At 41.0% G+C, this 26,804-nt stretch overlaps 4 protein-coding genes and 1 non-coding gene across 9 annotated transcripts; 1 reads left to right on the plus strand and 4 right to left on the minus strand.

Moving 5' to 3' along the window:
• Nucleotides 1-5,662: 5,662 nt before the first annotated feature.
• On the minus strand, nt 5,663-9,791 carry OTLD1 (OTU-like cysteine protease family protein). 3 transcript variants are annotated; one of them, XM_089630853.1, is made up of 8 exons: nt 9,617-9,791; nt 8,728-9,359; nt 8,474-8,635; nt 7,790-7,867; nt 6,826-6,904; nt 6,532-6,683; nt 6,307-6,372; nt 5,663-6,205 (listed from the first exon to the last, which is right to left on the minus strand). In XM_089630853.1, exons 2-8 carry the CDS (start codon nt 9,253-9,255, stop codon nt 5,876-5,878), a joined length of 1,395 nt encoding a protein of 464 aa, XP_089486979.1. In that variant the 5' UTR covers nt 9,256-9,359; nt 9,617-9,791; the 3' UTR covers nt 5,663-5,875. The 3 variants fall into 3 exon arrangements, with proteins under 3 accessions (XP_089486979.1, XP_089486977.1, XP_089486978.1); XM_089630851.1 differs by having other exon boundaries at nt 9,494-9,791; XM_089630852.1 differs by having other exon boundaries at nt 9,442-9,791.
• A 328-nt stretch (nt 9,792-10,119) lies between these two features.
• Nucleotides 10,120-13,310, minus strand: ELM1 (fission ELM1-like protein (DUF1022)). Its single transcript, XM_089602081.1, has 10 exons — nt 13,069-13,310; nt 12,745-12,956; nt 12,573-12,669; nt 12,338-12,487; nt 12,115-12,241; nt 11,095-11,207; nt 10,935-10,998; nt 10,747-10,840; nt 10,526-10,634; nt 10,120-10,423 (listed from the first exon to the last, which is right to left on the minus strand). Exons 1-10 carry the CDS (start codon nt 13,258-13,260, stop codon nt 10,322-10,324), a joined length of 1,260 nt encoding a protein of 419 aa, XP_089458207.1. The 5' UTR covers nt 13,261-13,310; the 3' UTR covers nt 10,120-10,321.
• A 2,211-nt stretch (nt 13,311-15,521) lies between these two features.
• On the minus strand, nt 15,522-17,226 carry LOC149381185 (capsanthin/capsorubin synthase, chromoplastic-like). The gene has a single exon (XM_089630479.1). The coding sequence runs from the start codon at nt 17,076-17,078 to the stop codon at nt 15,678-15,680; it is 1,401 nt and encodes a 466-aa protein (XP_089486605.1). The 5' UTR covers nt 17,079-17,226; the 3' UTR covers nt 15,522-15,677.
• A 527-nt stretch (nt 17,227-17,753) lies between these two features.
• On the minus strand, nt 17,754-24,643 carry LOC149381186 (NOT2 / NOT3 / NOT5 family). 3 transcript variants are annotated; one of them, XM_089630477.1, is made up of 15 exons: nt 24,475-24,635; nt 23,955-24,094; nt 23,729-23,837; nt 23,476-23,654; nt 23,347-23,395; nt 23,026-23,232; nt 21,255-21,464; nt 21,054-21,155; nt 20,402-20,493; nt 20,099-20,284; nt 18,642-19,058; nt 18,511-18,563; nt 18,396-18,437; nt 18,147-18,291; nt 17,754-18,062 (listed from the first exon to the last, which is right to left on the minus strand). In XM_089630477.1, the coding sequence occupies exons 2-15, from the start codon at nt 23,970-23,972 to the stop codon at nt 18,003-18,005; spliced, it is 1,869 nt and encodes a 622-aa protein (XP_089486603.1). In that variant the 5' UTR covers nt 23,973-24,094; nt 24,475-24,635; the 3' UTR covers nt 17,754-18,002. The 3 variants fall into 3 exon arrangements, with proteins under 3 accessions (XP_089486603.1, XP_089486602.1, XP_089486604.1); XM_089630476.1 differs by having other exon boundaries at nt 23,026-23,395; nt 24,475-24,641; XM_089630478.1 differs by lacking the exons at nt 17,754-18,062; nt 18,147-18,291 and having other exon boundaries at nt 18,392-18,437; nt 24,475-24,643.
• On the plus strand, nt 23,729-23,809 carry LOC149381187 (small nucleolar RNA snoR35). The gene has a single exon (XR_016294019.1). It is a non-coding gene; the product is annotated as a small nucleolar RNA snoR35 (small nucleolar RNA).
• Nucleotides 24,644-26,804: the final 2,161 nt, after the last annotated feature.

Below are 26,804 nucleotides of genomic sequence, written 5' to 3' on the forward strand. Positions count from 1 at the left end.
TTTCCCTCTAAGAAGTCGTTCATCCACTAACCGTCACGTCAATAATACAACAAATAAGTAGGCGTTTTAATAAGAACGAATGCAAGTAGGGCAAAATAAAGATTACACGAGCTCGAGATGGAAAGTGTGGATAAGAGAGGAGCCCGACCCGATAAGGAAGGCTCGGGCAAAAGCAAGAAGAGAGAAGAAGACCTTGAGCCCCAATAGTTATGTACCATATTTGTAATAGATAAAGTGAGCTTGTTCTTGTCTAATTTGTATACATGTAAATAGAAAGTTCATCATCAGAAATAAGGACCGTTTTCTTATAAGAAATATAGACAGTGTGTAATTCAAAGAAGAAAATCCACTTTGAAAACAAGGCTCACCATTTAAATCGTCAATTTGCACAAACATATTGGTGCCAATTATGGGAAACGTCATTGGTTTCTCACAATTTCGAAATATTGATCTAAATATTATCTATATTTATTCGATTGATGAACTCACCTTCTTTTCAGGTGATTTGGAGAGCAATTTGATCATTGATGGTGTTTATGGGATGGTGTTTATTTGATGATCTCCAATTTGATCATTTAGAGAGCAATATTATCCATAGAAGTTGTAATTTGATGGTGTTTATGGCATGGTGTGAGGTTGCATATTGTCAGATCAAAATTTCGTCCAGTAAACAAGAACAAAGTTTGTTTTGCTCCATTATTTTTCTATGATTACAAGTTCCGTGTTTCTTATTCTTGGTTATATAGATAAGTAAGCTAGCATTAGCGGAGTGTTTCACATAACCAATAAGAACTCTCTACTTTGATGCAAAAATAATATATTCTCTAATTGCAATCTCACTGCTATTTTGTTTGTGAGTTTTGATATGATGATGGAAGTTTCTTTCGTTTATTTCTTTTTTCAGGTATATGTATCTATGAGCTCTAGAAGAAGCTGTAACTATGGTATTCAAGATTGGCGAAATGAGTTTATACATCAAGAGTAGTAACCATGATATCTATGAGCTCGAGTTTTCTATCTTTTAAATACAAACGCATAGGAGCATTATTGCTAAAGGCAGAAAGAAGTAAGGAGACAAATTTAGCGTTGGAAGTGAACACGCCTTCAATTTAATGATGGAATAAGAGACGATTGTGTGTGTGCACACGTGTGCACTAATTCGCATTAAATTATTTCATGTAACTCGTAATAATTGATCTAGACAATAAAAGTTTTATTTCTCATGACAAATTTAGATATTTTAATCACAATTAGAGTCTAAATTTTTAAAAACGCTTAAAACAAGATTAAATAAACCATTTAACACGATTATTAAATGGTTTAATTTAAATAGATATGTATTTGTAAAAAATTAAAGAGATTTGTAAGTAACTAGGTCACTTTAAACATGTGATTTTGAATCTAGCCTATGTTTGACAATTTTTAGGGATATAGCCAAATGGCTTATGTGGCAATAGTTAAAGTCTGATTTGCCCTTATTTAATAACAAATTCGTCACTTTCTCTCTCTTATTTTTTTCAAATAATTTTGTTGCATCAAAACTTCAAAAATTCATATATTTCTCATACGAACTCGAAATTGAGTGATTTCAGATCCTACAAATTCGTGGCGTCGAGATCTTCAAAAATAGACCCATTGTGTTTGATGAAAAATTATGTTTAATGCATCATAGTTACGGTTCCATTTATTTTTTTGATAATTTCAAAAATTTCCAGCTATTTCCATATTTAAGGTAATAACGTGATTTTTCTTCATCTATGGTATTAAACATGATTTTTCATCAAACACGATGGATCTATTTTTGAAGATCTCGGCGTCACGAATCCGTAGGATTTGGAATCACTCAATTTCGAGTTCATATGAGATAGATATGGTTTTTTGAAGTTTTTATGTAAAAAAAAATGTAGGAAAAAAGTAGGAGAGAGAAAGTGACGAATTTGTTAATAAATAAGGGTAAATCAGACCTTAATTATTGCCACATAAGTCTGTTGGCTATTTCCCTAAAAGTAGTGAAACATGGGTTAAAAACAAATTTCATAGTTTCATTTTGGCTATTTCGCTACACTGCCCATAAATGATTGGATTTGGATCTAGATTTTAAACACGATTAATAAATGATCGGATTTGGTTTTATCAAAAAAAATTTAAAACACGATAAACACGACACGGTTACGACACGAACACGAAATTGTCATCCCTAAATTTGCATCCACTTTTGCCAATCAAATAGAGTTCTATTGGAAGTATTCATAAAGAAACAAAAGGCCACATATTCATGGTGGAGCAGATCTTTCATGATTCACAAAATGCTTGCCATGTTATGGTTGCGAGGAGTTCAAGACTCTGCAGCAAAGGGTCTGAAAACCTTGTGACTAAGAAGTCATACTTCGTAAGATGTTTCCCAAATTTTGGATAAGGCCAGCACTGAACTAGAACTATTACCTAAAAATCCATTATCACTCGAAACTATTAGGACAGTAAGGGTAGCATTGTAATTACGTATTAATAGTTAGTTAAGCCGTTTACGTATTATAATTATAAATAAGGGGTGAAAGGAAAGAAAAGGGGATCGAAAAAGTATTGTAAAGAATTGGTTAGGAAGTTAGTTCAATTTGGAGAGCACGGACCTCTCGAAAGTCCGATATCCCATTGTAATAGTTTCATTCCTATTCGAAACAATAAAAGAAATATCTCGGGGCGTATCAAGTTGGTATCAGAGCAGTGACGATCTCGAGGATGTGGAATCAGATTCCGACCTTCGACGGCCATTATCCGCAAGCTGGATTTCATCGTTGGAGTACTTCTTCTCTTTCGACAATTATTCAGAGTATGAGAAGTTAGACATCGCAGAAGATTCAATGGTTGGATATGCGCTACGGTGGTTCCGATGGGAGGATCGTCGTCGGCGATTCATATCCTGGAGAGAATTGAAGCTCTGCGTTCTCGACCACTTTCAGCCGCCGCCGGTGGTGCAAGTATCTCACTGGCAAACCAGATCAAAGAACACGGCGGCGAGATCGGAGGCCTTGGAAGGAGAAATCGGATCGATCCGTGAGCAGATCAAGAACGCGAATCAAGAGGTGCAAAAGATTCAGCAAGAAATGAGGAACGAGGTCACGGCGAGGTTCGACGAGATCCAACGCGGTTCAAACGAGAAATTCGCCCAACTCACAAAATTCGTGGAACGAGTTCTACAAATCACTCACACCAGTCTGTCGCAGATGGAGAACCCCGATCGAGTCGCACCGGAGCGAGCGACGGCGGCGGCGACCGGAGACAGCGGAGATCTGCTGAATCGAGCGACGACGTCGAGTGTGAACCCGGAGACAGGCGTGAATCTCAGATCTAGATCCAAGACGCGCGAGAACTGGGGAGGAAATGGCCTAGGGTTTCATGAACCAACACCAACGACGAGAGTCACGCGCGAGAACGTCGGAGGGGGCGCGATAGGGTTTCGAGAGCACGCACCGGCAGCGCGAGTGGTGCGCGACGAGGATCTCAGTCCTCAGCCTCTTGACGGTGGCGCAATTGTAGTGATGGCGCAACTGGACGACGTTCAAGCGTTTGGAATCGCCAATACAAGACTTCGAGTCTTGAAGAAGTCTCTAGTTCATTTCCTTGGAGTTCGTTGGAGTGTGAGGCGGAGCTGGCGAGGAGGTTGCTGTCCGCGAAGGCGCGGGAAAGTCCGGCAGAAGAAAACCAAAACGAAAAGGAAAAAGAAAAGTAAAAAGAAGAAGCGGAGAAGAGGTGGCAATGGTGCGTCAAGCTGGCGACAACGGCAGGACTCCGGCAACAGCGGCAAGAATCCGGCGATGGTGGCTGAACTCATGAGATTCACTGCTACGTTTCGCAAGTTAGATGAGAACATGAAGAAGAAGAAGAAGAAGAAGAAGAAGAAGAAGAAGAAGAAGAAACGGCAGTGTCATTCCAGCGGTGGAGACGGAAATCCAAGGGGCAGCGGCAGCTCTCCGGCAGAGACGGTTGTAGATTTCTAGTGACAAACCTGGCTAAGGCGGAAAGCAAACGCAGCTAAAATCCTATATGGCTTCTGAATGAAACAAGGAGACCCCTAGGGCTGGAATACATAATTGGGCCTACTGGGCCAGTTCAAGTAGGCTGCTAAAAGAAATAAGGAAATGGGATTATTGTTGCAACACTATGTGGGCACTGATTAAGGGAAAGCTGATGGGAAGCTGATTTCAAAGCACCACCTTGAGGACAAGGTGGTCTTTTAGGGGGGCGGTATTGTTAGAACTGTAAGGGTAGCATTGTAATTACGTATTAATAGTTAGTTAAGCCGTTTATGTATTATAAATAAGGGGTGAAATGAAAGAAAAGGGGATCGAAAAAGTATTGTAAAGAATTGGTTAGGAAGTTAGTTCAATTTGGAGAGCACGGACCTCTTGAAAGTCCGATATCTCATTGTAATAGTTTCATTCCTATTCGAAACAATAAAAGAAATATCTCGGGGAAGAATTCGGCCGAAAGCTGTGGGACAAGCGGGCGAGATTGAAGTGTTGATCAAGTGGCGCGGACTTGAAGAGTTCGAGGCTTCGTAGGAGGATTTCGATGTCATTCATGAGTAATTTCCCGACTTTCACCTTGAGGACAAGGTGGAAGTTTGGCGGGGCGGTATTGTTAGGCCTCCGGTACGAGCCACATACCGGAGGCGCGCGTGATCGGTGACGTGGTCAAGGCGGAAGTCAAGTCGGAGTCTACGAGTTACTACTTAAAAGATTGTAATCTTGTTGTTTAGTTTTATCGAGAATCTTGTGTGAGTTTTTAGTTCATTTGTTTAGGAGAGAACGAGTCCTCTCGAAAGGCTCGTGTTTATCATTGTACTTTGAGATTCTCAGACAAACAATACAATTCCCATTTCTCCATAACCATTGTTATCATATACACATTTACATCACAAACACTCTATACACTATAATAGATATTTCAAGCGGAGCTTGGCTGAGATTGTGAGAATTCCAAGCGGAGCTTGGCTGTTGCAGGTGGGATTTGATTGCAGGTCTCCCGGCGATTTACGATCTTGACGAGTCCGGCGACCTAGGGCGTATCAGAAACCTCTGTCAAGCTTATAGAGGCTTGTCGCTCATCCGATCAGTCTATAAATTATAAGTAAAAAAACCAACTAGACGTGTTCCTTGCTCATCTTAGTCCCAAATATAGTCAAGAAAGACCCAAATCTGCATTGTTTGTCCCGACCTAAATATAGGTTTCCCATTTTTTTTCCTTTGCCTAAAACTGATCATGTGATTAATTCGGTGATGGATACGAGCACTTGAGTCTCTTGGACACGTGTCCCAAATATATCCAGATCCTTATGATCGAGAAATACCAAGAGAAAATCACGTTTTTTAAACTGCAAGGAGCCTTTATGCTACGATGTGACGCCATTTGGGCTCAAGAACCTTTAATATGTTCATAGTGTGGATGTTCAAAAATATGTTCGGAAAGAATATAGAAGTCGACATTAATGACTCCTGCTTAAAACTAGTAATGCCGATCACTAAAAGCAATAATGACACCCAAAGAACCAACTGGCATTATTAATAGGCATTACATGACATCAAAATTGCATGTGCGTGTTAGGCCAAATTGATGATCAAGAACCTACGTAATAGAATTTCATGAGAAGACAACTTAGCTGAGATTTGCAAACCCAAATTTATTATTTCATTGTTCATCTTTTTGTTTGTTTTACAAGTGAAGTCTTGAAAAGACATAACATGGCATATAAACCACTGAATAGCTGGATATCCATGATCATAGGTTACTACTAACGGGAATGGCTGGCTAACTCACTGTTCTATAAGGGGGGAGAGAGAGAGAGAGAGAGAGAGAGAGAGAGAGAGAGAGAGAGAGTTCACTCAGCAGCCTTGCCCTTGAGCCTGCTAGTGGAGTTGCCTTCTAACAAGTAAGAGACCATGGAATCGACATCGTCTCCGAAGAGACTGTAAGCCTCCATTGCCTGCAGATACCCGAACCCCATCGAAACCACCATCTCCATGCTTCTGCTGCGGCCGCTTCCCTCTCCTCCGCCGGACGACGACGGCTCCGACTCCGACGTCGCTTCTTTCTGCTTCGACATGTCTTCCCTGTCATACTCAGCTCTCGATATCTCCACAACCATGCGTTCTATCTCCTTCTCCGTCAGCTCCAGATCCGAATAGAACCGCCCCTCTGCCATTAGAGCCTGCCCATGCACCAACATTTCTTTAGCACCATACTCGTCTCAACATCCTAACTTCCAAAAAGACACAGAGAGAGAGAGAGAGAGAGAGAGAGAGCACCCACATTATCGATCTGTTGATCTTGTTGCGCTGCAATAGCTGCTTTGATCTGGTCCTTGTCCACGTTTGACTGCACGGTTAAGCACGCAACAAAATAAACAAAGCTGTCTTATGTTCCGCTTCTCCACTTTCTAAACGTACTACCGAATTTGGACAAGCACGTAATGCGAAAGAGAGAGTGAGATGAGAAGAATAAAAAAAATGAAGTAGATGGAGACAGAACAAGTACATTTACGCCACGGAGACAACTGAATCCGAGCCCTGCACCGATGGATAACCGGCGAGGATCAACGAGAGAGTTGTAATGATTCCCCTGGTGAAAACTTAGCCGTATGGGTGGATTGTCGGTGTTGTAGCTTCCATGGAAAGTGTTGATAGGTTCTAAATGACCCCCCGAACAAATAAGAAAACAAACAAATTAGGACATAACAATGCAGTGACTAAAAATCAATCGTCTATAACAAAATTATAACAACCGGTTCAAGTATCGAATAAAAATCAACAGCAGCCAGTAAAGAAGCACCTGTGCTATACGAATATATATGGATAGGCCTGTTATACATTTCAGATAGCGCTTGGATCTCCGCATTATTCCCATACACCTGTCACAAACACCAATTACACACATTGAAACTTTTCGAAGGTAAATGTTACAAGCAAGAAACTACAATCTAACATATGCCATACTACAAAAGAGGTTGAAATTCACAAGACTTGAGTTCAGTTCAGATGAAATAAGTTGCAGGATTTAGAAAGTACACCTAGAATTTTGACACATCTGATATTTTATGTGAACATTTATTCATTCAAAAGCACAAATATGAGCCAGTCTATGCATTTCCCAGAATTCAAAACACTCAAGCTATAGAACTGCGCAATTGTGTATACAAGCTAAACCAACCACTAAAGGAACCACAAATATTCATGCACCAAAATACGATCTCTACAATTAACAGACACCATCCAGCAATCTAAAAACCCCTGAGATTTTACCAGAATATGTATTTGCAACATCTTATAGGTACTTTCCCACAAAAACTATGAATTCCATGCATGTAAGATTATGATAGAACCCTGACCTAACCAGAGTGATAGTGAGGAAGAACAAAAGGAAAATGGACGTTTGTATTGATGGAAATGAGATACAAACAGTAACCTGGCCTTTCGACAGGACCAGTGCTCTCAAAGGGAGTGCAACGTATCATTCGATGACCTCCTAATCCCTCAATCTTTCCCTTTTATAGCCATAGTCTAAAGAATTAACCCCCAAACTGACCTAACAACCATAATAAACCTAAAGTAATACTAAAAAGCCCAAGGATATTAAAAGGCTTTATACAGGGTCTTATCAGATTGCTGTAGCACAGTATTCTCTCATAATCCTGATGTTGCTTTAAGCCATTTACAGAAAGGAAAATATATTGCATTATCATATAGCGATGGAATTATAGCAGCTTTCCATAACAAAAGAAAGAAGATGTACTCACCTTGTCTCTCCTTTTCCTCTTACAATAAGATGTAAAGCCTTCTGTTATAAATTGTGAAAAATGGTCCCTCTCTCGCTCCTGAATTAGTATCATAAGCATCATCATTTCATTCGTAGAAACACCAGCATTAGGCTAATACGGAAATTCCCAAATGCTAAACACCATAGAGTTAAGAGTGGACAAATGGAAATGATTCTATGTGTATGTTTGAGCTGAGTTAAGAAAAATATTACCACATACAAGAAAACATTAGAAATTAATCATGCCATACTGGTTCAAAACATTGTATGTTACTCCACAACTATTTGCCTAGAAAAAAAAAATCAATTACTGAGAGCCGGGCAAATTCTTCACAGATGTTTATGTCCATCTATATTTATGCTAATAAACAAGTGCAGTGATACAAAAAGAAGGATAGAGAACAATGAATAGCACTCCAACTCGACTTTCAAATCTGCCTGCATGCCCATATACTGAATGAAAGCATGGGAGGAATAAAAAATTATAACTAAACCCTAAAATTTCAAAAGCTTCCCAAGTTCATTGCAGGACAATACAAAGTCAAATAAAAACCTCCGTTCTTCCAATATTCATTTTAGCCAGTTATATCGCAAGTGACCAACAAGTGGATACCACCAGATCCGAGTAAGACATACAAAACAAGGTTTGCATAGCGAGTCCTACCATGTAATCAATGCACATTTGTCTGGTCAAGTCGTACGCCTCAGAATCCCCATAAACTTGATCGGCCACTGCTCGGAAGAGACAATTCCCGTCTTCCAACATTTTCTTCACTTCTAAGCCATTCACACGCCGGATATCCATTTCGAATTGACGCTCTAGCTCCTGAAATAGAACATAACTCACTGGTCAAAATCGGCATCGTTTTCATAACCACAGACATTCCCTGATCATAACACGGCAAAAAGAAGACTTACATTATCGTCATAAGAAGACGCGAAGCAAGGAATCTGCTCATCGGCACTGTTGTAACCCTCGGTCTCGCCACCATGAGACCTCGGAGAGGAAGGCCGCGACTCAGTTGGCGAAGTCCGGGTAACGGGCCAACCAGCGGGCCTTCTAGAAGGTCCGATCCGGGGAGGGTTTGGACTCGGAGTTCCCGACCTTAATCCATTCCAAGGCTTCGGCGGCGGGACCGGAGGCGGCGGAGGCCCGCCGGCAGAATCTAAACACACCTCAGAACTTTCGACTGCACTATTCTCAGCGATTCCCAACCCGGCCAAGCCTTTGACCAGTTTCTCATCGGTGGTGTCCTCGGTCGATGTCTGGTTCTGATCGGTACTCAAGCTGACGTCATCATTCGAACATTCCACAACCTCACCAACCACCGCTTGTTCTTGGACCTCCTCTAAAGCGCTAGCCTGAGGCTCGGGGAGAGCGGAAGAAGAAGAAGAAGAAGAAGGGCGAGTAGAAGAAGAACCGCGCTGAACGAAGATACGAGTCATGGCCAAATTCAGTCCTTAAGTTTGGCGCGCGTTCTGGCTCTGGGCACGGAGGTCAGAGATTTGTTCCGTCGGAGCTCGTTCTGGTCGTCGTCGCAACGCAGTATCTGCATTCCCCTCACAAATCTCATCAGATGCACAACACTCTGCCACTTTTTTTTTTTTTATAAACCAAACAAAACCACGCACTCTTTATTAACTATCCTTCGGAATCAGATTACCCAGCTGTACAAGAACCAACCTGAACCGTAAATTCTTGAGCTTTCTTTCTCTACCGACCCGTGACGGAATAAAAGACTGTATCTTTATGAAATAACAAGACGATTCCTCGGAAACCCAAGAATCGATAGTTGGGGCGACTCACCGAGTGTGAGAATTTCGGAGCAACGAAGGAACGAACCAGAAAGGTCGAGGAATTTCAGATATCGTCTTCGTTGTCTTTAGGGTTTGTTTGCTTTTTCATTTCGCGAAACTTGAGTTAAGAGAGAGACCCAGAGATAAAGAGAGAGAGAGAGAGAGAGAGAGAGGTGTCTAACTCGAACTTGACTCTTTAGTGATCTTACGCGCTCTATTCATCCACGTGTTGTCTATTTTCTTTTGACATTAGTCTCTCAAGGTAATTGTAATTGTAATTGTAATTGCAATTGCGATCGCAAACAAGCATGCTATTTAATTTAACACAGGCACGAGAAGAAACACCGACTTACACGGCGAAGAATTATATTTTTTATTTTGAAGACAAAGTAAAAAATAATATCAGTAAAAAAAAATATCACATACCATAACCGTGAAAGATGAATCTAGTATACAGCCGAAATATCCACATCATAATAGTCGTAAAGCATTTTTAGAAATAAAATCTGAACATAGCTTTCCAATGAGATCAAAATCAAATACAACTGGTAGTTGTGTAAACGGGTTCGTAAATGTGTAATAGCAAAATCAGCCCTTATTATCTTCATCTCTACAAGCCAAAACCAGCTATAGCTATTCTTTATTTTACAGCCTTGAATATTTCAAAAAAAAAAACCCCATATATTTTTTTAATAACAAAAAGAATAAAAGAGTTCTAAGGACGTAATCTCCATCCCCGTTCGGCGAGTGCCAGGTGGACTTTTGCAGCCGCTTCAGCCGTGTCGTTAAGAGGCGGGTAACTCCAACTCTCTGTAATCTGTATTAAAAACAGAGAAGAAACACGAAACAAGTCATGACAAGAGAAAGAGCAATGCTCGGCCACGGGAACTCGTTATCGGCCTTAAAATCAGTAACTTACATCTTCGGAGCCTGTAAATGGACGAACCACCCCTCGATCCTTGAGAGATTTGTGAAAATCGGAAAGTTTCCATCTACAACTCTCACCGCCCATAACATACACCGGTTTTCTGAGCAAAACGTACATGAAAAAAGTATATTCAATAATATGAATCAACGCAGCTCATACGAGAGAGAGAGAGAGAGAGAGAGAGAGAGAGAGAGAGATTTAGTCCTCCATACCCGGTGCTGCAGACCTCACTTATCGTACTGACCGACTCTGGCGTGACAACAAAAGCATCTGCCCAGGCTAGATGGCCCATATGTGGGTTCGGTTCTGAAATATCATCCGTTCCATACATTAGTATTAATATGGTTCCCGTGCTGCTTCATTAAAACTAGATTATATACGACTATCGTTGCATACGTACCTTCACCATTCCAAATGTATATTTTAGGATCGTCACCGAGCTCTTTTACAATAATGCTCGATACCTGTGCAAGAATCACAAACCGCAACCATGTTGGTTATCGTGTACATATGGTGGTAAAAAGGGAAAAAGTGTAAGAAATTGGAGCACGGAAAGACACCTTGTTAGGAGTCCTATTTGAAAAACAAATTCTGACACTCCCGCAGCTCGCGAGAACGCTACGCAGACGGGACACCAAATTATTTGCAAGATCGGCACCATAACGGCAACAGCCTGTCCACAAATCATGGAAAAAATATTAGAGCCGCAAATTCTTGAAATTCCTCGCTGAAATAACCTCTGAGGATTCTCAAGGGCTTTTTAGATGGTCTGTAGACATTTACATTTTCTTTTTCTGGAATCTTTGCATATTTTAATAAAAAAAAATCTACAATTACTTGAGCAATAAATCTTACAAATAGGATGATTGGTGTTTGGAAAGAAACTTCAAACAAGTTTTGATTAAATTTATAATATTCAACTAATTTTTAAGCTTTGCCTTAAGCAGGCTCACCGACTCTCTTCCTTACCACTGAACCAACGGTAGTGCGTGAGAAAGATTCAACTATAATGGATGATTTCCCATTGGCAGAAAGATATTTTCTTTTCCTTTTTAGGTCGATGAAAAGCGGGGCAAATTATTTCAATCAGTCCAGAGAGCATATTTAGGTGAAACATGTTATAGCTGAAAAAAAAAAAAAAAAGCTAAACTCATCCCATCTCACATCCATATCAATTATAAAAGGGTTGGCACAAATAGAAAAAACTTGTGGACTAAGGCTTCTGTCAGGGTGCACTCCATTTCTCATCTCCCAATCTCTTTCTCAGACCTAAGTCTTTTTGAAGATGCCACTTTTCACCTCAAAGATCTCTGGGACAGTATTCACTGGAGCATTGGATTTTGGATTTCGACTCTTAATTATGATTTTTCTAGCTTTAGCCTTTCTATTTTATCTCGAGGCTGGCCGAGTGCGATCTAGTTTGTATTATGCTTCTTTCTAGATGAAGCTTTCTTTTCCCCTCTATATTATTAAAAAAAAATTAAAAAAAATAAAAAAATTCCAGTTCAGTTCTTAAAAGGGTAATATTAGGTAAACGAAAGGTAAATACGGTAATGAAACCGCGGGAAAGAAAAGAAAACCTGTAGGCCCACCGACATAGACGATGAGCAACGGCTTGGGTAAAGGCGCAAACTCTTCATGCCACTCATCCGCAGCACTGCGAAGCGCCCCGGACTCGATTTGGTGCAGCGCTCCTACAGTGAGTACCTGCATTGAGAAGCCATTGGATTTAGCTTCTCTCGTTGCATCATCAACTGAATATTTCAAAGGAATTTATTTGGGCAGAAAAGATAAGTGACGGACCACATACTTGGCGGGAGGTTCGTGCGGGGTTATCCAGGTGCGCAGAAATCGGGGAACTTGGAGCTGCGCTTCGGGGGTCAATGGAAAGTAATCATGGCGAGGAGTGATGACCATGTCGAACCTACTCAGCTGTGTCCTGGGATGTTGTATCTGGAACATAACACAGTGGCGAGAGAGATTTTATAATGTTCTATTCTATTCTATTCTATCAACAGCAATAAAAAAAATTACAAACCTGGATAACAAAGACGTTCTCGAGAGCCAGTCGTTTGATGGAAGCGGCGACCGAGATGGTGTCTCTTCCCGAAGCGATCACCAACAACGGCCCATCTCTGCGATCAGGAATTATACAATTAGCCAATTAGCATTGTGATTGAGTCAGCAAAGCAGAAGAACGGGGATTTTACTTTTCACAAGTGTCGCGAGCCATGTGAACAATTTGGCTCACATCAGCTTCCAATACGGAAGACAAACCGCCATTGACACCGGGCATCACTCTGCGATGCCGAGCTTTGGAGTAATTGCAGATTCGGGAGAGGATATAATACAGTTTCTTGTGAAGAAAAACTGGAAGCCAGTGAAGCCACTCGTTAATTCCTCCTTTCGGCCTCGTAACTCGCTGCAGGGACGGGATTTGGGAAATTCGGATGAGTCTGATTCGCGTGAGATTAGAATTTTGAATCGCATCTTTGATGTAAATAAAGAGGAAACAGTTGAAAGGATTGACTAACGTATAAGACGTGTTTATCGGCGAGACCGAGGGCGCGAGCGAGGCCGATGCTCTGATTCTCGGAGGCGGGAGAGCCGTTCCCGATCACGACGGCCCTCCTGACGACGCCGTGGACGCCGCCTTCGAAGATGTCGGCGATTCCGCCGGAACTCATTTTGGGGCTCGGCGGTTCCGGAAGGCGAATCGGCTTCATCGGAGAAAGAATGAGAAGAAGGAGACGGACACGTTTCTTGCCTTAACGTCTCGTCTGTATCAAGACGCCACTTCTACTCCTTTTGACTGGGCTGGTTTTTTCTTATTGGGCTCTGTGGCCCACCACGCAAACACTGATCCTATTTAATATTTGGGGACATTTCACAAATAACTCATATTAATATGATAGGCTCGTACCGATCACTTGAACGGCGTGCGAAACGCCAAGTTCGAAGTCTTGACAAACGCGTTCAGGACATGTCAAGATCCGGAGGACGCGTACAAGCTCGGATTGTGTGTGTTTATCTTGGGGTATCTCCTCGGAGTAGAACACAACAGAGTCATCAACGACAAGTATCTCTACATGGTTGAGGACTTGCCGTTCTTCTATTCTCTGCCATGGGGGAACATCACTTGGGTAGAGATTTTGTCCGCCCTCTCCGTGGACTTGAACCGCTACTGCGTAAAACAAAAGGACAAATCCGCCAGCGAGAACGTTCTTCAGAAGGAGGCGAAGTATTCATTACCGGGGAATTTGCACGCCGTGAAATATTGGGCATTCGAGGCTATTCCGGAGATTGGTCAGCAATTTGGGAACAATGTCGGTGTCCGAGTACGGAGGATGCATTCGTGGTCAAGCGTTCGGGTGGTGACACGCAAGGACGTCGAGAAGGTTTTGATTAAAAAAATGGTAATTTATAATTTATATGTTTTATAAATATTATTAGAGAACTACACTTATCTAAATTTTAAATATTTATAATTTTATTTGTCTTGTAGCTTGGTGAACTACCTATTGCATTTAATAAATGGTTATAAAATATATAACCTAACAATTTCCATATTATAAGTAGATCTCATTATTTTTATTACCTGTGGAAGAATGTGACAACAGACTTGGACCTTCATTACGTTCTTCTTTGACAACATCATCGGCTGTGAAGTCAGGGGCTTCCTATGAATAAGGCACGGAATCCGTTTGTGAAACATCTTTACGAGGGTCACGTGACGGTTCACCATGTTTTGATGGTTCACCGTGTCTTGATGGTACTGCAAAATGTTTAACAAAATCTTTATATTCTTCATGATTCGCAAACTCTTCAAATTATGTTTCTTTGTCACTGTTGTGTCCATCTTCTCCCCCGTCACTTTTATCTTCGTCAACCTTTTTTTTTTCCTTTATCTACTTTGTTTGCACTTAACGCTATGATTTCTTTCGATATCAAAGTTACACAAAGTGCATATTTTCTACGACTTTTGCACTTCGTATAATACTTAACATCAATATCGTCCTTCAACAAAACAGGCTCAATCGGCATATTACCCGCTTCATATGGAACTTCTAACTTTAAGTCATACTTTGATCTGTCTATATGACTCTATTGTACACCTTGTCGACTAACCCCGTGTACGTCGTCTCTTTCGAAACTTCAAGCGGAAATGTTCTTGCGTTTTTTAACACGTATAAGTCTTCATTTCTCTCCCATGTGCCGTTAACCATCAATAAAACTGCAAGAAATATCATATAAATACATTAAATAAAAAATACCGGATTTTTTCATTTTCATGGGACACTGTCGGATCCTGTCGGATCTCGCCAGATCTGGTCGGATTTCTGGCAGCCTGTCGGATCTGGTCGGATCCTGCCAGATCGTGTTGGATTTCTGGATCCTGCCAAATCCTGCCAGATCCTGTCGGATCTTGTCGGAATTTTAGCTTGAATTTCATCGGAAATAGTACTTAAATTTCATCCTAAACTATCGAATTTCATCGAAAATAACGTTAAATTCCGGGTTCTTTGACCTAAATCTATCAATTTTTTTTACACAAACTATATAAACATAACTATAAAAGATGAATGAATGAGCATACTAACCCATTTCGACGGGATTGAATGAATTGGATACTCGAAAAATGATGAAAACGAGAGGAAATGAGAGAGAATGAGAGATGAAAAGAAGTAGGGAATGAAGTGAAATGAAAAATGGTTATATTACCTTGAAAGGGTATTTTTGTCCGAAATTGATACAAAAATCTAATTTTAGATATTTTTGAACTAATGAGTCTAATTGAGATATTTTCATAACTTTTGAGTCTACAAAATGAAATTTCTCATATATTATGTGAAATCGAACAGACCATATTAAAAATTTTAGTGTTAATTTTAGGGTTATAACCTCCAACATTGATTTGTCGAGTTTGTTTTTTTTATTTTTTTTTTGTTTTTTTTTTTTTTTTTGCTATGGGACTCATAAAATGGGCTGCAATAAAAGAAGGGATTTAGCAAAAATACAACCATATATAAGACTGTATTTTGATTGGTCGTCCAAAGTACATTAAGATTCATAAAAATTCAAAACAGAGTAAATAAGATTTATTGTATTGAGGACTGAAAGAACAAATAAAGATAAGATGCAATTAATGAGAAAGCGCGAGATTGGAGAGCATAGAAGCGAAGGGGAGAGGGCATTTGGTGAGGATGTCGAGCTTGGAGGAGGGCGAGGCGCGGGCGAAGAGGGAGACGCTGAGCGAGAGGAGCTGCGGGAGCGTGAGCGTGGACGCGAGGAAGCCCTCCCACTGGTCGGGCCTGAGCTCGAAGAAGGCGTCGAAGAAGCTCCTGGTCCCGTCCAAGTCGAGGCGCAGCAGCGTCTCCATCCCGAAGCGGTAGAACTCGCGCGACCGCACCCTCTCTGGGGTCCACACCCCTTCCGTCCACACTTTGCGCCGCAGCGGGGCCCCCCTCATGAGGCGGCTGCGGCCGAGCCCCTCGTGGACGGCGTCCGCCACGCCCCCCGCCGCCGCCAGGGAGCGCGCCACCATGTAGCCCGTGGAGGGGTGCACCATCCCGGCGGCTCCCCCGAAGGCGGCGGTGGCGTCCCCGTCCAGGCTCGGGAGCGGGCCCCCCATGGGGATCACGCACCTCTCCTCCTCCAGCACGCGCCGCACCCGCACCCCCATGTGCCTTGCGCGCGCCGCCAGCCTGCGCCGGCACTCCTCCACCCCCATCGCCGGCCGGCTCACCAGCGCCGTCTCCTCCAAGAACACCGTCTTGGAGTCGAAGGGCATGGCGTACAAGAAAGTCGGGCGGCGGAGATTCTCCGCCCTCAGCCCGGGCTCGCTGCCCAGGTGGGAGTCCCGCCAGTCCATCAGCACCATCCGGTCCGTGGGCAGCGGGTGCGGCGACTCCACCTCCGCCAGGATGCCGTACGCGATCTGGTACCCCTCGCCGGGGCCGGAGCCGGACGCGTCCACCACGAGGCTCCCCGGGACGACGGCCCCGTCGTCGCAGGCCACGCGCGAGGCGAACTCGTCGTGGAGGACACGCGCGGCCTTGGCGCGGTGGAAGGTGACGCGGCCGGTGGAGAGGCAGGAGCCGAGGAGGTGGGACTTGAGGCGGCCGCGGTGGAGGCGGGCGTAGGGGCGGGGGAGCAATCTGGTGCGGGCGTCGTCGAGGGTGACGGCGGTGGTGGGCCACGTGTGGTCCAGGCAGTGGCTCAGGCCCAGAGGGGTGATCTCGTCCACCCACGAACCGTAGTTGTTGGGCCAGGGGGAGAGAGGGGCGGGGTCCACCACGCACACGCTCGGCCCTCGCCGGGACACTTGCTCCGCCAGCCGCAGCCCCGCCGGCCCCGCCCCGACCACCACCACGTCCGGCTGGGGCCCGCCGGATTCCCACCGCGGGAGGTCCAGCCGGAGGGGCTCCGGCTCGTGACGTTCCGGCTTCAACTCCAGAAAGCACTTCACTCTGTTGTTGTACCGCCTTGTCGTGTTTTTCGGTGTGAGACGAGGAGAGAATGGCTTCACAACCAGAGAAGCCATTTCGGCAACTACTTTACTCCTCGTTCACAAAGAGGAGAGACGTGAATGTACAGAATTTTAGTTGGCCTGCTATTTCATTGCATTGCATGGCATGGGAACTTGGAGTGTCATTTACTATTATTTATGCTTTACCTGATTTGTTTTCTTCCCATGTATATACGCCAATTGAGACGGATTGGGATCGATCACACATGAAGGAAAATAATAGGAAACTGTATTTAATAACAAATGTAGTTCTATTCTTAAATGATAATAAAAAGAATAAATGATATTGTTGCCCTATGGTAATTGTGTCATTTCGATCCATAAACTTTCAAATATGTTTTAATTATGTACAAACTTTAATTTATTTTTTTTCGTTTTGATCCTTCGGTCTAATTTTATATAATAAATAAAAATTATTAATAAATAAACCAAAGCAACAGAAAATTAATAATATCTACATACAGCTATATCTTTGACTTTTGCAAGAGAGAGAAAGAGGTTGTTTTCTATCGGCCTAAATTGACTCAAGGTGGTTGCGAGTAAACACTAGTCATGAGCGATTTATAGACCAATATGTCCATTGGTTAATATCTGGATTTAGACCAACTATTAGTGATAGGATCAAAGTTATTGCGAATACACTATGAAATATGAACTGAACTGAGACCTCTCTTTCCAATTCATCTTGGCTAAACATAAAAACAAGGAATCAACCACCTATTCTCTTTAATTGATTCACGGGGCAGGCACAATATGTTAAATTAAATCACCATATGCTGATTAACTACTGCCACCAAGGATGTGCTGTTATTCCGCGAGGGGGAGGGGAGAGAAACTAAAAAAATGATGAAATTTGTTTACAATGTGGCAAGGAAAATTCAGATTATTTGCAATGAACAGGATAGAACATTTACATCAGCAAATAAAGCCCACTCGTCGTTACTGCTGAGGTAGTGCAGGTCTCTTTTCCAACATCTCATAGTGGAGCACAAAATTATCCTGCAATTTTCCAAACACTCACAACTTAGAGTTCATCATCATCATAATCACGAGAAGCCAATAATTAATAATTAACAATTATACCTTTCGGATTGTTTCGAAAGTGTTGGGATCAAAACAGTGGTACGACCCTCTCTCGTAAGTGTTTGTTTTCACGAGCGGCTCAATGTTTGGCACCCTTATGAACCACAACCGGTGCTCCTTGTGATAAAACCACCCTTTGTTGTACCTGCCCCACCAAACCGACAAAAAAAAAACCCTCTTTTACTAAAAAAAATGTATTGGGATTCTGTATCTCGATACACACACAACCAAACGCAGCTTAGTGCTTACAGTTCATTTGCGGCATACAACTGAGCTTCATCTTTCGGCATGCTGCAAGGCAATTGAGTTACAAAGAATAAAAGAACGTTATTTAATAATCCAACAAATATCGATAAAATCAAACCTGTAGAAGATATAGAACAATGTTTCGATCGTGAACTTGTTGAAGTATCCCATCTGCAAACAAGGTTAATAAAGAGGAATCAGGTGATTAATGCAACAAAAGTGGATTAGATGAGGGAACAGGAGACGGACATGCAACGCTGGCGGCTGTTTGGCATAATAGCACTGGGGGACGGCGAATTCAGGATCGCCCTTTGCCGGCTCGTCCGACCAAGGAGAGCCAAATGTCTTGTGAAGGTTCTCCGACGAGTTCAGATTCAAGCCCAGAGTTGTGAGATCGATTCCAAGCGCGAGGGAAGTGAGGTCGGGATTGCTCATCCTGATCACGCCCAACAGACCAAGCAGACCGTATCTGTCCGGAGACTGTGGCGCTAGCTTCAGCCCTGGTTCCTTGAATGACTGATTCCCTGACGATAGTTGCAGCCGAAACTGGGGCTGATTCTGCTGTTGCGGTTGGTACTGCTGCATAAGCTGCTCATACGATCCCATCCCCGAAACACTGCTCGCTGAGTTCAGAGGCCTTAACCCGATCCCAGGTGGTCCGCTACTCTATATTTCATATAAGAAAGAAACCATGCACAAGATTACATTTACGCATTCCAATTTCAACACCGTCAATTCGAAAGACACAGCAGGCTTAGCAGGTTAGTTTTCATGTTTTCACTTGGAAAAAAGAAAAAAAATGAAACCTTCATCGCTGATCAGTTCTATGCTTTCTGAGAGGATCTTATTCGGGAAGCCCCCCTCCTACTACATGTACTTAAGACGCTAGAAAAAGTGGCGGATGAAATCTAAAGGATAATGAGATTTTCTTTTTCTTTTTCTTTTTCTCGGAAGGATTTGAGGATGCTTAAGAGCAGAGCAGCACGTAGTGACAATGGCCAAATGGCAGTGACTGGCTTTTCAGCTTCTTGAAAAGGGCTGGAATTTTTTTTTTCTCGGATTTAGTTAGGGACTGGCCAGCATCGTGCAAGTTTTGCGGCTGAGCGTGCCCCAAGGTTTAAAAAGGCGTAAAGGTAATCGAGGCGATTTCTGTTTTTGAGGCGAGGCGTATTGAGGTGTAAGCCTCAAAAGATGGGCATAAATTAATTTCTTGTATAAATCTGGAATCATCCCAAAAAAAATTTAGACTGATAATGCTTAGTTTTAACCTTCATATATTAATTTAACAATGAAAACCCAAAAAAACCCTAATCTACGTTTTAGACCAGTTTTAGACTAATCTATATCAGATAATGAAAACTCCGAAATACTACTTTGAGACTTACGATTCAGGTTATGTGTTATAAAACCTAATCTAGGTTTTATTAATTTTTTACTTAAAAAAAAAAAACCCCAAAAAAAGGCCCAGAAAAAACTGCCCTATTTCATGCGTTTCTGGGCGAGAATTCAAGGCGCACGCCTGAAAACCAAAAAAGGCGCAAGTCGACTTTTTTTCCCAGGCTTGAGCCTTGAGGCTTTTTCCGACCACCTCGCCTCAAGGATTGAAAATGCCTTTTAAAACAATGGTGTGCCCTCACAGATATAGGGCTGGTTGCCCAGTGAGTTATGTTAGCGTATGGTCTAGTTCTTTTGAGAATCAATCATACCTGTGCATGATAGCTCGAATGTGAAGATGGAAACATATCAGAGCCGTGAACATGCAAGAGATCCTGATTGTTTCCAGGTGCGAACGAAACGCCGCTGCTACTCACCGACTGAGCATGTTGCTGTTGCTGCTGAGGTCTCTGAGCTGAGTATGTTGCTCCAAGGTTAAATCCAGATGACCTTGCCATCTGTTCCCGTGAAAAAAAAAAAAAAAAAAAAAATTTCAAGCAAGCATAAAACTCGTCATTACAAGGGCCCCAAGTCATAAAAGAAAAAAAAAATCATTCATGGGTCGGCCCACTCACTGAGAAGTGCTGAGATTGCATCATTGACATGCCATTGTCGTGTAGTTGTTCTTTCTGGTGCATATCCATGGCATACTCAGCGCCGCTACCACCTACACGAACCAACAATGTCAAATTTGTGTTTACTTCTGCTAGTACAAGCCGTATCACACTTTCATTGCGCATGAGTGAGTTTACAAGTGGTATTCACAGAAGAAATTATGTGAAGGCATGCATCGGAATTGCAGTCTTAAGTATGATGTAATAAACATAGGAAATTTAATATCACTGCCAAAGATTTGAATTGCAATAGGAGTTCTGTGCTATGTTTTTTGCAACAAAGAAAGCATCAGACAGGTGATGCAGAAGAGCAGTTTATAACATAAGATATTATTGATAACTTGAACTGCCACTCAGTAGAATTAAAGCTTCACGAGTAAGACAAGGGACACAGCAGGTGAGAGACAACGGATAATGATAAAAGAGAGTCCAGTGAGGGTTATTCGTTATCATTTAAGAAACAAAACATTAAAATAGAGCACTGTAGCTGTGTCTTGAGCAAGCACAAAAAGCATTACAAAATGGTAGGCAGTAAAAAATGGGTAGGTAAAAAAAAGTCCACAGTACATCAGAATGGTGAAGATAAGCCTATGAAAAGAAAATAACATCAAACCTTTAAATCCTGGTAAGGCAGGGAAATCTTCGTTTTGAATGCTAAACTCCTGGTTTTGTTGAACAATAGGACTAACACCAAGACCTTGCTTTCGTAATGAACCTGGATCATTCCCAATGTTACGCCCGATAATAAAAACCAAGAACACGACAAAAACTTATTATGTTTATACAACGACATCATTCAACTATCTGAGCTTACCTAGTTGCCCCTGAGGCCCTCCAGCAGAACTAGGACGGCTTGTCAGCTGGGGAAAATCATTCATGTCGAAAGGCGAGCTGTCATTTGAGTTTACATCGTTCATCATACCCATAGAGCCTAAATTACCAACTGATTGGACATGACTTTGAGAGAGTGGACCTCCGGCAGAAGTATATGAATTTCCTAGCATCGACATCACCTGCGGAGATCCTGATTAAAAAAAAATCATCAATACACGGTAAATATCTCATCTATTGAAAAAACAACGTTCACATATCATAAAAGGAAAAATATATAAAAAGATTGAAAATACTCTCCCAAATGTTTTCAGGAAAGGAAAGATTCAATCTGTAGCTAGGAACAGCATAGGAATGCAGCATTAAAAAAACAGCTCTGTTACGAGCCACAGCACAAAAGAACGACATAAAACAAGATAAGACATTCAAAACAGGACTGTTTACACAGCTCAACAAGGCACAATCAATAACATGCCTAATGCAGACAAATTGGTTGCCTTAAATGGTACTTGAAACCGTTGGAAAAAAGCCTGAATAAGGAATCAAATATTGGTAAGTCATTATAACTCTGTTCATTTGTTGACCTGCTACATGAAATCAATTCCGAGGCATGAAACGGTGTAAAGCCGTTACAAAACAGCTAGGGTTACTATTAATTTTTAAAATAACACTCTCTCTTCAACCCCAAAGCACTCCCACCACCGGCTATGGTAATATAGATATACTGAAATTTGCACTAAAGGACACCGTGCCTCTTTCCCTCATTACAATGTAACATATCACTACAAATCAATAATAAACAGTATACATCAAAGCTTTTTTTTGTTTTCTTTATTGAGAAGAAATCCGTAAAGATACCCAAAGGCCTATTTCTACGTTATTTTGTTCTAAGAAACACCTCATTCTATCTATGTCCAATACAGAATACTTTATCCTTGACCATATAATCTACCAACACTCGTTAAGAATGAATACCCAAAGGACTATTTCTACGTTATTTTGTTCTAAGAAACACCTCATTCTATCTATATCCAATACAGAATACTCTATCCTCGACCATATAATCTATCAACACTCGTTAAGAATGCTATGTCATACTCTAAACATAAAGCTTGACTCCTATCAGAGGTTTAGCAAAAGTTTGAAACACAACATAATCACTTCCTACATATAAATATTTTCAGCACAATATATATTCTTTTTTTTTTATTTTTTTTATTTTTATTTTAGAAGAAACTCAATTAAAATAAAAAGAGAAAAGAAAGCTTTTACTATGAAAAAAGCAAGATACAAACTAAAGGGCACCAAGGAAAAAATAAAAATAAAACATTGAATTTCATAGAAACAACTAAACTTCAAACACAGAACTCGAGAGCTTTATACAATAAAAGCATATATGAAGACAAGCCTAATTAATCACAACAAAAAAAAAAACTATTTTTTTATGAAATAAATCAAAAGAGCAGGTCGTCATCGTCAACCTTGTGAAATATGACCATACAGCCCAAACACATTAAGTTTGTACAGCGAAGCTAATAGTCGAATATATAGAAATGAGAAGCGCAACTTAAGCTATACGACAATTACAAAGGTTTCACTGAAACAAACACATCCTGAAATTTCCAATACAAGTGTGATATCAGATTTGAGTGGTTACTTCTAGAAACAAGGAGGAAAAAGGAAACATTTAAACAGAAAGCGCTACCACGTAAAAACTAGTCTACAGAAATGGCAAGAGCTTCATTGAAATATACCTTGTGGAAGCCCGCTCATCAATCTATTTTGGCCCAAACTTCCGGATCCACTATTCGCACCCAAATTAAGTCTGGACGTGAGACCGGGCACCGACAATCCTCCGCCGGAGCCTATACTCCTTCCGATGTTTCCTCCGCCGACCATGTTTCCCATCGAACTCGTGATCCGAGGCCCTGCATTTCCCAAAATTGGGGATACTCCCAATCCTGGCACACCATTCCGGTTACCAATTGCTGCAGAGGTTGGAAGAATACCAGGAATTGAACCACCAACTCCATTTGTGCTACTACTAAACCCAGGGTTTCCTACGACATTTATACCTCCTCTGTTTGAGATCCCCGAATGGCCGTGAGAGCTTCCATGCGATAGCTGAGAGGAAAACGGAAAACACACAGAAGAAACTAAGCACCGCCGTGTCTACAACCTCTGATGAGAAAATGGGTATATACCTGAGCGAGAGCCACGGGAATGTTATTCGATCCGAACCGTCCGCTAGAGAGCCCCCCGGTCGGCTGTTGAACACCTCCGGATGGCACATTGCTCATCGTCGAGTTCCTCGATGCAAGCGAGCCCGGCATGTTTGGGACGTTGAAGCTCCCGTGCATGTTGTGAAGCGACTGAATACTTCCTGCACCACGGCCTTGACCTTCAGAAATTTGACGAGTTCAAAAAATGAGTGGCTCAAGATGTTACTATACGTACCGGCGTGATGAAAAACGGGGGATCCAGCAGCTGATTGACCCGAGAAAGATGAGGTGAACGTTCGTCCCGTGCTGTCTGGGATATTGGAAGCCGATCCATTTATTGAGGACTGCAACCAGAAATATGAAACATTAAAGGAAAAAAAAAACTATTTGGGAACTTTTTTTTTTTTCAGAAATAAGGAATTCACCAAATAGAACATGTTCAATTACTTAAAGTAGCATACATTTAGTAAGCCAGACATTTTACAGTGTTAAAAATGTCATGCAAAAACTATTCGCCCCGGGAAACAAGCCCTTCTTTGTCTTGTGTGTCAAGCTAAGAGAGCAACAAGAAACAACTGATTTTGAATATTCAACCTATAACCTGGAAAAAAAATTAACAGGACTATAAGCAATATTAAGGGAGTCAAAGAATCAGGATGACCAAAACAATGGAAGGAAAAAAATACCCAAATTTTGGGCGTAATATGTACCCCAGAAAAACAATCCTTAGAGACCCCAATCGACTGTGTCCTAACAGCCAACCAGAATACGAAATTCACAATAAATAGCCAGAATTCAAAAACACTCAAAACCTCTATTATAAATCTGTCGCCTCTGAATTCCTTAAATCATAAATTAGCAGCCGAATTTCTTAATCGGTACCATAATATTCCTAGATGTCTCAATATAAGAAGACGATAGTAGCGTAAATGAAATAGAAGTAATACTAATATCGAACAAAAAAGAAAAGAAAGGTAAGACCTTGTAGGTGTAACTGAGAAGCTAGTAAGGAATTCGGTCGCAGATCTGACGATTGCTATGACTGATTTGGGGATTAGGGTTTACAGTGATAAAAAAAAGAAAAATAGATAGGTAAAGAGAGAGGGAGGGGGATTAATGTGTGGGGGTTTTAGTCACAACACAAAATTATTATTATTATTATTATTTATTTTTTTTGAGAAAGCACACAAAATTATCTGGCAAAAAACGAACGTACAATTTGGTAGAAAGGGAACAATTGAGTATGGTTTATCAGTTTCGGTGGTGGAAATTGGAAGTACTGATTCGTCGATTTAATATATATAGTAATTTGATAAAATGACCCAAGTAAAGTCAAAATATCGATGTTAGACAGTTTATTTTCAAAATATCTAAAATTGGATTTTTTTTTATCAAAAATACTTTTTTTATAGTTTTTTTTTTTATCATTTGTATTTCATTGTACACCATTGTAAACCATCATATACCAGCGTAGTACAAAAAGTTACAAAAAAAAAAGCACAGCCTTTGAATATCATCATACACTATAATTTCTACACCATCGTACGCTATCGTATACCATCGTAATTCAAAAAATTTAAAAAAATATCAGCATTTGAATATCATCGTACACTATCGTATACCATCATACATTGTATGAATCTCATCGTACATTATAGTATTTTTCTAAATTCAAAACTCTAACTTTACCGAATTCAATCAAAATCATTTCAAACCATCTATTAGCAATGAAACACAAAATTAACAAGAAATTTATAGTTTTTTCTGAATTTTATGGGAGACGCTCAAATCCACGTGAGAACGTCAAACCCACGTCAAACCCGTCAAAAAACTGCATGAAATTGGGTGAGTGAAAGGGAGGGAGATTGAAAATGAGAGGAATAAAAAAGGAAATCTAATGATTATCTGGTCGAATAATATTTTTGTTCATTTTTTAAACAAAAAATCTAATTTTATATATTTTTGAACTAGCGGGTCTAATCATGATATTTTATTAATTATTAAGCCCATTTTATGAAATTTCTCTTTTTAATTCCAATAAGGGTCAAGCGGCTATATAGCCAAATAGAACTTAAGCTTTTGTAAAATAGCCACAGTTTGTCAACTATAAGCAAACTAGCCAAAGTAAGATTAATCTAGTTTGGATTAAATTTAATCCCAACGAACTATAAAGACATAATGTAAGGTTTATGAGGGCTGAATTAAAATTAATCGAGGCAGGATTAAATTTAATGACAATCTGGAATCGAGGATCTGAAGCAGAACCGAAACATCTCCTTCTTCGGCGATGCGATTCTTGCGTCCTCGACGCTCGCGATGTTCCCGATCGCTCCGTCGATCTTACCTCCCGTCGGACTCTCCGTCACGGCGGCGAAGGCGAGGAGATCGACGGAGATTCGGGACTCTCCGTCACTCTACGGCGACGAGGAGGGCTTCCTCGCTGGAAAGGTTCGTCGGACTTTGCCTCCGGCGGCGGTGCCGGCGTTCTTCTTCGGAGTGACGAGTCCGAAGTTGCAGAGAAGAACTCTTGGAAAAATCCGGCGGCGGTGCCAGCGTTCTTCTTCGTTCTGTGGATTATCTTTTTTTTTTCTTCCTATTAGAGGTGGCTATTTTGCCTAACCTAATGAAACTATGACTATTTTGCAAAAGTCATAGTTTGAATTGGCTAGTTCATGCCATTTTTTCTTCCAATAATTATATTTTATGGCAGTGTAGCAAAATAGCCAAAATAAAACTATAAAATTTGTTTTTAGCATATGTTTCACAACTTTTAGGGAAATAGCCAACATGTTTATGTGACAATAATTAAGGTCTGATTTGTCCTTATTTATTAACAAATTCGTCATTTTATCTCTCCTACTTTTTTCCTACACTTTTTTTACATAAAAACTGCAAAAAAATCATATATATCTCATATGAACTCGAAATTGAGTGATTCCAAATCCTACGGATTCATGACGCCGAGATCTTCAAAAATAGATCCATTGTGTTTGATGAAAAATCATGTTTAATACCATAGATGTAGAAAAATCACGTTACTACCTTAAATATGAAAATAACTGAATTTTTTAAAATTATCGAGATAAATATAATTTTTCATCAAACACAATGGTCTATTTTTTAAAATCTCGACGCCACAAATTTGTAGGATCTGAAACCACTCAATTTCGAGTTCGTATGAGAAACATACGAATTTTTGAAGTTTTGATGCAAAAAAATTTATTTGAAAAAAATAGGATAGAGAAAGTGACGAATTTGTTAATAAATAAAGACAAATCATACCTTAATTATTGCCACATAAGCCATTTGAC

Source organism: Urtica dioica, chromosome 11 (genome assembly GCF_054948205.1).
Source record: "Urtica dioica subsp. dioica isolate 48M chromosome 11, U.dioica_male_clone48M_v1_H2, whole genome shotgun sequence".
Taxonomy (NCBI): domain Eukaryota; kingdom Viridiplantae; phylum Streptophyta; class Magnoliopsida; order Rosales; family Urticaceae; genus Urtica; species Urtica dioica.